The sequence below is a fragment of the Rhipicephalus sanguineus genome, chromosome 1, assembly GCF_013339695.2.
Source record: "Rhipicephalus sanguineus isolate Rsan-2018 chromosome 1, BIME_Rsan_1.4, whole genome shotgun sequence".
NCBI classification, from domain to species: domain Eukaryota; kingdom Metazoa; phylum Arthropoda; class Arachnida; order Ixodida; family Ixodidae; genus Rhipicephalus; species Rhipicephalus sanguineus.
This window is the reverse complement of record NC_051176.1, coordinates 124224336-124236411: the sequence shown is the minus strand read 5'-3', so window position 1 is coordinate 124236411 and position 12076 is coordinate 124224336. Positions and strand designations below refer to the sequence as shown.

The window sequence follows — 12076 nt, the reverse complement described above, 5'->3', positions numbered from 1 at the left end:
CCTTCTGCTTCAGTAGGCAAAGAGTATTTTGCTCGCGTTCAGGCTGCACATTCAGCCGATGCCGCTGGCGTTTGACGGAAACATGCGATGAGATTCTTCGGAGGTCTGAAAACGAACATTTCGCTTCTGCGGTGCTGACGGGCAAAGAGTGACCTAGTAAAATGAAAGGTCGGTAGGAGGAGGGGGGGGGAGGTGTCGTTTGCAGCATTGCAGCGCTCAGAAAATTTCGGAGGGATGTTCTGACACCGAACCCAAGTTCCTGAAGTTCCTGCCGCTGCTACGCTGACGCGGCCAACGTTTATAGATACTTTCTAGTATCTATAAACGTTGGACGCGGCAACACGTAGCCCCCTTGTGGATAATAACGTCGACTGAAACTGAAACTGAAACCACGACTACCGATCTCAACTCGTGAAGATTGTTACTTTTCCTAGGAAGCGAAACCGAAACAAGAAACACTTATTGGCGACTTGTTAAGGTTTGTCATTTTTGTCGAACGGGGAAGGAAGGAAAAGAATTGGGAGAATTTTAGTTATTTGTACATTTAACAGAAATTTATTTTTATAACTTTTTTAGCTTGGCTATAGCTTGGCTTTGGCTCCTCGTCACGTCTTGGCAACGTTGGCAACTATGCCATATGTTATGAAAACGATTCATTCGCAAGCCTAGCAAGCGTGCGCGCGGAGGCGCGGATTTAACGCACTGTTCAGCATGGTACGAAAACTCAAGTATCACGAGCAGAAGCTCTTGAAGAAGGTGGACTTTATATCATGGGAAGTCGATAACAACCTCCATGAAGTAAAGATTATGCGAAAGTATTATGTACAGAAGCGCGAGGATTACACTAAGTAAGTTGTGTTCTTCCCGACTGTTGATCGGTCGGCCACCTCTGTGTGTTCAAGCATGGTGCATTTATGCGCTGCAAGTGCTGCTGTACCACTTGCGTAATATTTGTGCAGGTACAATAAGCTGTCACGGGCTATACGGGATCTGGCGCGGAAGATCAAAGAGCTGGATCCGAAGGACCCATTTCGTGCCAAGGCGAACCACCGACTTGCTGAACAAGCTGTAAGTTGCAAGCACATTCATGCTTGTCTCTTGTGCCTGTTCCACGAGCGTGTAACTAGGCCGGACAATGCAACTTCATTGGTATGTATCTATGTGACGATAGAACTTCAATGAATGTACAGAGGGCATTGCAGTGCTGCTGGTCGTACAGAATACTTGAGCCAACTTAACCTGATTATGACAACTCACTTTTCGTTCAAGCGGCATCAGGAGCAGTGGGTTTGGGTTGACAACACCTAAACGATGTCGATAGCAGACTGGTATTGTGATATTCTGCTGCTGTGTCACTTGATGCCAGTGCTACAGCTGCAATGTTCTTTACAAACTGCGTTGTTTCTGATAGTTCGTAACTTTTATCATTATTTTTCCATATACCTTCTGGAGCATCAAATATACTCGTCCTATGGTGAGATCTGAACCAAAGCTGCAACATAATGTAAGCATAAGGACAAAGATGTATGCATGACATGAGTCAGTGGCCCTTACCTGTCCTTTCCTCGTGCAAGATGGTACATTGGAACTTTTGATGCATCGTGTCACATAGCAACAGTTCACATTTGGCTACAGACCTAGGAATGGAATGTATGAATGATTGTTACTCCTACCACTGCCTATAAGAGTGTGTGCCAGTTTCCCCTTACCCTCTCCTTTGGCACACAGTGCTTTGAGACAATACATGACATTACATAAGATAACTGAAACACATATTTGCAACAAAGTGTACGCGCAGCCATGTGTCTCGTCATCCCTGCACTGGACTGCAGCTGTGCAACAACCCTCCGAAGTGACAATGCTTCCAAGTTTGGTGTCAACAAGCGATGGAATAACATGAGACCAAGTTGGAACAAAAATTCGCATTACAAAGGAACAATTCATCTTGTCATTAGGCAATGCTTTGAATATGGGTCACGTTATCTAGTAATATGTAAAGTTACACACAAGGTTTGTGCGTTTCAGAAAAGGTTTACGGTACCACATACAAAAAGGTGCAAACGGTGCCGACACCTGGTGCAGCAGTTCTTTCCAGCTGTTTTCAGTGGGGCAAATAACGCATCGGTAGGTAGCGCCACTACAGTTGAATGCTGAGGTGCAGGCCTGTCGTCAGCTCTTTTCTGGTATAGGGCAAGCTACAACGACAAAAGTGGTGTGCAGGCAAGCAGTAGCAGCTGGTATGTGACATTTTACAGCATACATGGAGTGCGGGTGTGCCAAACCAGAACTTATATTCATATTGTGCGTCCACAGATTTGATGGCATGGATAACCTCCACATTGTTATGAATCTAGTAGAATCGGAGAGCGAAGACGAGAAACTTGATGCAGCCTGAAGTGTTGAGTTCCTGCCATCTGCAAAACTAGACAAAAGGAAACCAGGAAATGCCACCATTGTGCATGTGTGCAGACAACCAGTCAAGCATGCTTCCACTTTTACAGGATTACCTACTATAGTGTGGAGCTTTGCGTCCTTGTTATGGCTATGACGCCAAGCGCATCCACAAGGGGGCATATTTCCATCGGGCTGCTGTCAGTTGTGAACAACCACTGCTGTAGGACCGCTGCCGTTGTCTGCATGTGTTGTCTGGTAGCGAGGCTGCACAAAATGCACTTATGCACTGGAAGGTGTAAGGGTGCACAGTATTGTCACAGCACATTACCTGCCCCCTGCACAATCAAGGATGGGGGTGCAGGGCACCGTGAGATGGTGCAGGGAAGCTTGGGTGAATCTAATAGAACTGCAGTGTGCGATGACCTATACCATACTCTACCATACTGTACTGCATGGGCTCTCAAGCTGGGTTTCACAGAAGCCAGGGTTTCTGTGAAGGGGATTTTAGGGTTTCGTGAGTGTAGCGTGTATTAGCGCTGCACATATAAGAAAGAGACACGACACCCGTGTAGAGACAGGTAGGGGCTGTTAAAGGTGCACGTTAACAGAACCCCAGGTGGTCTAAATTTTGAATCCTTCCACTGCGGCGTCCCTCATAATCATATTGTGGTTTTGGAACGTTAAACCTCAACAATTATTATACATATTAGCACCTGTCTCTACATGTGTGTTGTGTTTCGTTGTGATATGTGCCACACTAATGCACGCTATGATTATGGATGACCAAATCGCCCGAGCAGCAACCCTTCTGAAATTCCGCGAGTGGTTAGAATGAAAGTGACTCGCTCCCATTTTACCCCCATTAGCACCTAATTCATTGACTTAGACAAGAAAATTTGCAGTTCATGAAGCCATCGCACGCCGCATCTGCCCATCAGGAGGCTGTGAGTAGCGAGACCCATGTGGTAGCGGCACTAGAGTTGACATCTGTAATCAAGTCTACGTATTTATAATACGTAGACTTTTGATTCGGCCATGGCCACGTGATTGATCATGGCCACGTCAACCGTGATGGCCTTTGAACTTAAAAGCCACTTTGGTGGCGTGAAGCATCACCACCTAGCCCCTCCCCCCATAAAATGAGCATATTGTGCAGCATATGGCATGTGTAACAATTTTTTCATCTGACCACCGCCACCAAGTCCCTTCTGATGCCACCGCGTCAAGGGAACAACATGATAGGCAAGTAGTCTACATTATGTACAAACAGTTATGTAGAAGGAAAGCTGCCTTATCTACGAGATGTGTATGGGGGCACTTTGCCTAAGTCGTTGAACTGTTATAAAAAAAAATAGACAATTGATACTCGATCCTGAGAGGCCTCCATTTGACTTAATAGCGACACTAAAGGAAAATATTAAGTTGACGTTGATTGTTGAAATAGCGGTCCAGAAACCTTGTAGTGCTACTTTTATGCCAAGGAAGTGCTTGTTTTAAAATAAAATCACGTTTTAGTGGTCCGCATCGTGTTCGCGCACTTCAAATCACCTGCCTGAAAGCGGTATTTCGCATGTAACTGTTGCCGTGCCCAACGTTGCCCGCCTTTACTGCGCAGCGGCATGCGCCATTCGGGCATCAGACAACATCACATGCATGCGGTATTTTGTCGAACTTTCTGTCAGAGCTACTTTCACGAGCGTGCAAAACACACACGGCAGTATGCGATACCGAAACTACCACTGAGACGCGACCGCGTGAGCGAAGCAAGGCGCCGGGCGAAGCGCAGTTCGGCGAAAACTGAACTTTTGTACCACGCGCACCGTTCGCCATGGCAACACCAAAGAGGTTCTTTTTTCCATAAATCAAGCAGAAACGAACAAGCAGCATTTTATTACGTCTCTTGATGCACGGAAGGTTCTTTTTTTATTGCAGCTAGTTTGATTACTAGCGATTAATTGTATTCAGACTCTGACGTCCCACGTCATCGGGATCACTTCCAAAATGTCCCACTTGTCGCGCTCATCGTGTGACACATTTAGCTTAATTTCTTGGTAAGTAGGGCATTGCTGTTGATAATACTGCCGTTTTAGACGTTGTCATACATTGAGCTTTCACTCTGACATAAATTATTTGCCTTTAGTGTCCGGTCAATTCAGGCTACATACAGGGTTCTTGTTATGAAAAAGCAGCGGACTACTCAAAGCTTAGCTTTCTGGAGTCAGCCAATGCGGTAAAACTTCCTTCTGCTTTGGCTACATTGGTGAAGTGACATCGGAATTTATGCCTCACTAGATAAGTGTGACTGTGTCATCATAGAGCAGGTAGCACAAAAATACACTGACACATGTCGGGAACATAAACACAAGGCTTGTGTCAACGTATTTTTTGCGCTACCTACTCTATGATGCATTCTTACAAACTCGCCCGGATTTCCGTTCTTGTAAAGATAAGAAGTGTGAAATGTTTAGGATTTTCTAACGTTTTCTAACATTATCACGCGATAACCATTGATACACTGTATTTACTCGTACTACTAAATGTAACTTGACAGTGCGAGTTGCCTTGTTCGTTTGTTCCTTGCCATTTACTCGAATTTGCATTACACTTGAGGTCGCACCGTCAATGAGCCAGTATGCTCAAAGTTGTATAGAAATTGAAACAGCAATTAGTTTCATGGCCTCAACAAAATTTAATTAGCATCATTTTATGAGCAATATACACTGGTGGATGTTCCTTTAGGTCATGTGTGCATGGGTTCAATTTTTTTAATTCTCATTTTGTCTGGTTGAGCCCCTTCAAAAGAAAATGAACCCTCGATCGTGATGCAACAAAATTTGATCACTGATATTGTCAATTCTTCACATGTTCGACCTAGCCCAATTTCTGGAAGACGCTGCTACAGACTGCAACAAGCCGCCAGCTTTCTTTGAATGCAAGCGCACGGTGCTGAACACGTGTCAGCCTGCTTTACATTATCTGTGTTAAGTTGTATATAGTGACTTTGATGGGTACAGCAGCCTTCGAACATCCCATTTTCTAGTTATGTGACTTTGCAGCTGTCCTGCAGTGCTTTCTATGGGCACAATGCACACACTTTTGCAACGTGTGTTGTCCATTGGCAGAATGTGCTGTGACTACGTAGCCCACAATACAGTACACAAACTGAGCATCACTGCATTGCTCTATAGAGTCGACGAAGATATAATAAATAAAAGAAAACCGAAAAAGAATATGAGACGTTCAAATGAATGCATTTATCAAAGCGATTGCTGAGTTTCTTAAGAGCGCTACAAAACGTTTATTAACTCCACTTGCCCGTGCTTGGCACACACGCTCGTAAAAACATTTGCAACACTTTTACGGGTTCAGTGCATTTACCTTAAGTCAAAATATTTTTCTGTTAAATGGCCGAATTCTCCAGTATAGCTCTGTCGGCCTTTGGGATGGCCTGCTTCCAAACTACAAATCTGTCTGCATGTCAGCGCACGGAAAGGCGACACTTTTTCTGCACATGTTGTACCCTGATTTGAAGCGCCTGGACAAAACATGGTCGCTGAGTTTTCTCCATTTTGTAGACGCCATTCCCCTTAACACAAGGAACTCGTAAAACCACGTGGAACGCCAACAGCGCTGACAAGCCTCCATCGCAACTCGCCTACACTGCCTCCTCCCTCATTACAGCAGGCAGTGCCACCGACTGTCGCGCTATATCTTGGCCTAGCGGAGGGATCGCGCAAGGTGGTACCTCTGGGCAAGGGAAACGCGGATTGCTTTCACACCTCCTCATTCTAGACACCCTAACAAAGCTAAAGGCGAGGAAACAGCCATGTAACAAGCATGCAGACAGAGCTGCCCGACAGAACAAAGGCAACGAGGCGAAGCCTGACGCGGAAAACAAGTACTGTTGCACATTCTAATAGAGCAGGCACGTAGAGAAATATGCGGCCGTTCTGATGTTGATGGTAGTGGCACATACTGAGCAGGGCATTGTTTCCACTGCCGCGAGTAACTTTTTAAATTCACTATTCATTGTTTTGAAGTGTTGTGGAGATACAAGGGCGATAAAATTTCCATACGTTATTCTGAAACATTTGGTATTCTGAAATTCGTAGTAGTGAAATATTTTGACGTTAAACTAATGGACATTTGGAGGGGGATTTTTTTAAATAGTTATTAATCTGAGAAAAATCGTTAATCTGAGATTTGCTGTAAACGAGATTTGACTGTATTATGCACTTTGGTGGCTTTCTTTGCTCAAAAATCCTATGAGCGGCTTGAGTCATTGGGCTCTCGGCCTACGGGAATACCCATCCCCGGTTGTCTGCAAGTTCGGTCAGCTTTGTCAAGATGCTGATTGCGTGTCATGGTATCCCATTGGTTCCCTTGACGTCATCGAGCAAGACACAGAGGCCTGTATATCACCTTTCTCAGACTTCCTTAATACTGGCATGAACAATGCTGCAACCTGGCTCTGTGTTTCGTCATCAAATAATTTGAACTGTGCAACACCCAACCCTTCACCCAACTAGTTCTGCCTTCACGATGGGCGTTTATACCACCACGATATGCACCCCGGTGGCTCTGAACACCTTCTAGTCAAGCCCGCCAGCTTCACGATCAGCCCACTGCCGACCACATTGCTGTCACCTGCTGTTATAATTGCTTCATGTACCACTTCTGGCCTGGCCTCTATCACTCCGTGCCAGAGTGTGTCAGTAGCTGCAAAGTATGTCAATGCCAAAAGCGACTAACAGTGCTTTAGTACTTCCAGCTGGTCTTCATCCTATCAATATTCTGGTGAAAATCTTCCGTGTTGGGCTAGGCCTTCTTGGCCCCTTTGCCACTTCAACATCAGGAACAAGTGGGTTGTCATTGTGACTGACCACGCAACGTAATATGCAACTACTTAATCTCTCTCAACTAGTTCTGCCTGCTATGCATGTTGCCAACTTTCTTCTTTATGACATTATCTTTCGTCACGGTGCTCCTTGGCAGCTCCGGGCTGGTGAAGATTTCTACGATTCCAAAGTTTACAAAATCAAGAAGTATCATGCCTATTTGGCTGTTACAATCAAGAGATAACGCAAACGAATGCAGTGATTCCACTCCTGTGGCAACTGCGCCATAGCCTCGTGTTTGATTCTGTCTATCACCCGCATTCGCAGTGCCGGCGCATCAAAATATGTGAAGCGTGATCTTGAGGCCACTAAAGTTACAACCATGGACCAAAGATTATTCCGCAAACGACAGTACTTGTACTTCCGTCCTCATTAAGCCGTGACGCCATCCACGATGCCGATGCAGCTTATGTTATGCAAGTCAACTCGACGGCAAAACGCGCTCTCCACAGAGGCTCGTGTCTTCTAGGCCAATCGGTGACAATTAAGTCTTTCGGCGATTCATTGGCTGACATCGTCTGTTCCAGAAACGATGCTGGTAGTTCGATTCAAGCGGCGCACGGCATGTAATTAAGGCAATATTTAGTAATAACTACTCGCGTGCTGCTAAAATGTCTGACTTCTGTTTTGGACATTTCAGTATGAAATCGGGGTAGCCTAGCAGGAAATATATAGAACAATACGAAATTTTGTGTCCATAGAAGAGCAACGCGAACGGTGGGAACATGCCAACACTTTTCGATCCTCAACTACTTTCTCCATGAATCTTTGTACAGAAGAGGTTTTTCGTAGTTAGTTCGACCAGCACATTCAAGCATGCGTTTATCAAGCTTGCCGTTAATACCCTCTAAAAGTGCACCGCTCCTTTCGACCCAGTGAGTTGGAGGGTTCGTATATTAATTTTTGCTTGCTTTCTCATTATTAAAGATTTGTCTCCTGGTCGGAGCAATCACTATTTTGTTTTAATATGTGGAGCTGTCAGTAGCGAGCCTGTTACTGATGGCCTTGGCATCGGAAGGCCCGCTGTGAAGGGGCTACGCTGCGTTGCACGTCCGCCCCTTACCTTCCCCGGTCAATCACTCACCAGTGATCGACCCTTGATTGATCGGAATGACCAGCGAAGCTGTTAAGTACACGGCGCAGATGTGACGCGGCGGAGGAAGTTTGGTTTGTAAGTCCAAGTTGTGAACATGCCCATCAACGTTCAAACCACTGTTGAGTCTACCACAACACATAGACAATGACACCGCCCTCAAGGTGATGAGTAGGCTTCACTGCAGTACACTATGTGGCAAAGCCAACTTTCAAAAATAAAGTTTACGCCCGTCCTTTTATAGTCGCCTTCTCTTCTAAACAAGTATACATTGCTAGGAAGGCATTTTCTAGGGCCATCGTGTATAAAAAGTTGAAGGCCGTATGAAGGTTTTTGTTAATATTTTATGTGCTGTTGCGCCGAGGCACCTGCTGGTGCCATTGACAATCATGTTGCTGTTTCATTCGTCTTTCCTCTTTCGCACGTTGCTGTTCGAGTGTCGTAATCATGGTGGTAAAAAACGTAAGCCATTCATGTGGTTTATATGTATTCACATTTTGGAAACATGCGCATGTAGCCTTGTAGTTAAAGGGACACTAAAGGCAAATATTAAGTCGACGTTGATTGTTGAAATAGCGGTCCAGAAACCTCGTAGTGCTATGCAAAAATGTTCCAAAAGCCGGGAGAGTTCATGATTAAATAGATACTCCGACTTAACACAACAAAATATAACAAAAAACTACACAAACGTTTCGCCACCTATGCAGGTGGCATCTTCAGTATGAACTGGCACCAAAGGAGCGAAGGTAACCCAGTCTATTTCTAGTCTCGTATGTCTCTGTACACATCCGGTAGGGGGCCACGGTTGCTGTTGCACGCCGACCTGTCACGGCGGATGAACCACGACTCGAGAAGCTTTCTCTTTCCCCACCTTTGTTCCTGAGCCAGCGTCGTCGCAATACTGAAGTCGAAGGCATGCCCCGTCGTCCAGCAGGGATCCCAGTCCAGCAAGGATCTCAAGTCAGACAATTCTATCGTCATCCTTTCGGCTGATAAAGGAAAAGGCACGGTTTTGCTAGACCGAAGGGACTATGAGGAGAAAATGTGCAACATCTTGAGCGATTCCTCGCATTTTGTGAAGCTGACCCGTGACCCGACAGCAAAATCGGAACGACAAATGGTGGAACAGTTACGGGTACTGCGCAACAAGGGAAGCATTGATCAAGCGTTGTACCGCCGACTGTTTTCTTCTGATGGGGCCACGTCAACGATTTATGGGCTGCCCAAGGTTCACAAGGAGGGCTGTCCTCTTCGCCCTATCGTGTCCTTCGTTGGGTCACCAACTTATAACTTGTCAAAGTTTCTGGTTGGGTTGCTGAGACCGTTAACCGAGAACAATGGCCGGTCAGTCAAAAACTCTCGGGAATTTGCGACTGTCGTGCGTACACAGCAGCTTGATGATGATGATGTGATGGTATCGTTTGATGTTGTTTCTTTATTCACAAATGTTCCTGTTGTCCTGGCAATTGAGGTTGCGGAGGCCCGTTTGAAAGAGGACAGGAATTTGCAAAGTCGTACGTTGATGTCGGTGGAGGACATCGTAATTTTGTTTGCGGTTTTGCCTGAAACAAACGTACTTCAGTTTCAACAACACAGTTTACCACCAAATTGAAGGTTGCCCTATGGGAAGTCCAGTCTCCGTCACCATGGCCAAGTTAGTGATGGAGCACGTCGAAACACGGGCGCTGGAGATTCTACCTTTTCAGTTGAAACTATACCGTAGGTACGTTGATGACACTTTCGTCATCCTGAAGAGGGCAAATCTGGTTGCTTTCCATGAGGCACTGAACGGCGTACATCCTGCCATTAAGTTTACCTATGAAGTAGAGAAGGATAATGCCTTGCCATTTTTGGATATACTTGTCCGCAGGGCTTGTAATGGCGGGGTGGAAACAACAGTGTACCGGAAACAATGCGATACCGGAGGCTTTTTTTTTTGTCCTTCCACTCACATCACCCGGCCGAGCACAAACGGTCCGTCGTGAGGACGTTCTTGTCCCGTTGCGATACTGTGTGTTCTGATCAGCAGTTGCGGCGACATGGATGGAAATTGTGGTCGATGCGTTGGAGCAAAGGCATTATCCGAGGACGTTTATCAACAACAGCATGAGACGTATGCGAGGGGGAACAAGAAGTGCGGCACAAGAAAACACAACATCAATTGTTTCCATTCCTTACGTTCAGGCCGTGTCAGACTCTCTCTGTTCAAAGAGCACTTCGTCCGCTGGGCATTAAAACCGTTTTCAAACCTCATTGTACCTTGGGAAACGTGTTCACTAAGCCTAAAGACCGCACCCCTGCGAACGATCAAAGCGGGGTCGTCTACAAGGTACCGTGCGGGGACTGCGATGCCACATACATCAGCGAAACAAGCAGGAAGCGGTCAACGAGGTTCAAAGAGCACAAAGGGGACATCGCCAAAGCCACCCATGCCACGCATTCCAAGAGCGAACTCGTCGAACACTGCTGGACGACGGGGCATGCCTTCGACTTGAGTAATGCGACGACGCTGGCTCGGGAACAAAGGTGGGGCAAGAGAAAGCTTCTCGAGTCGTGGCTCATCCGCCGTGACAGGTCGGCGTGCAACAGCAACTGTGGCCCCCTACTGGATGTGTACAGAGACATACGAGACTAGAAATAGACTGGGTTACCTTCGCTCATTTGGTGCCAGTTCATACTGAAGATGCCACCCGCATAGGTGGCGAAACGTCTGTGTAGATTTTTGTTATATTTTGTTGTGTTAAGTCGGAGTATCTATTTAATCACTCATAGTGCTACTTTTGTGCCAAGGAAGTGCTTATTTTGAAATAAAATCACGTTTTAGTGGTCCGCATCGCGTTAGCGCACTTCAAATCACCCGTCTATAATCAGTCTTTCACACGTCACTGCTGCCGTGCCCAACGTTGCCCACCATTACTGCGTGGCGGCGTGCACCATTCGGGCATCCGGCTACATCACATGCATGGGGCATTTTGTTGAACTTTCTGTCAGAGTGACTTTCACAAGCGCGCAAAACATGCACAGCAGTACGCGATACCGAAACTACCACTGAGGTGCGTCCGCGTGCGAAGCAGGGCGCCGGGCGAAGCACAGTTTGGCGAAAACGGAACTTTTGAACCACGCGCGCCGTTCCCCATGGCAACACCAAAGAGGTTCTTTTTTCCATGAATCAAACAGAAACAAACACGCAGCATTCTATTACGTCTCTTGATGCACGGAAGGTTCTTTTTTTATTGCAGCAAGTTTTATTACTAGCGATTAATTTAGGCAGACTCTCATACGTCATCGGGATCCTTTTCAAAATGTGCCGCTCGTGGCGCTCATCGTGTGGTACACTTAGCTTAATTTCTCGGTAAGTAGGGCACTGCTGTTGATAATATTGTCGTTTTAGACGTTGTCATACATTGAGCTTTCACTCTGACATAAATTGTTATTTGCCTTTAGTGTCCCTTTAAGACCCTTTGAAGGTAAAGTTCATTAATGATGATAATAATTATCTTTTGAGTAAGTAACTTTTTGCGGCGTCACGAATGGCGGACTTATATACAGCTTCGCTGTAAAAGTGTGCCGCACACTTCATAGAGGGTGGAGTGACTGCAGCACCGGTTGCACAGATACAAGGGGGGGTAGGGCGACAGCGTTGGCGCTTGCGTCGGCGCAATGCGGTGGTGCTGCTGTAGTACGTCATAAA

The 12076-nt window shown here is 46.1% G+C and overlaps 1 protein-coding gene across 1 annotated transcript in view; it reads left to right on the top strand.

The window, feature by feature from the left end:
- The first annotated feature begins 625 nt into the window (after positions 1 to 625).
- LOC119397337 (U3 small nucleolar ribonucleoprotein protein IMP3-like) overlaps positions 626 to 12076 on the top strand; it is a 29258-nt gene continuing 17807 nt past the window's right edge. The window contains 3 exon segments of the mRNA XM_037664773.2: positions 626 to 848; positions 960 to 1044; positions 1046 to 1068. Coding sequence (XP_037520701.1) covers positions 712 to 848; positions 960 to 1044; positions 1046 to 1068 — 245 coding nt within the window. The 5' untranslated portion in view covers positions 626 to 711.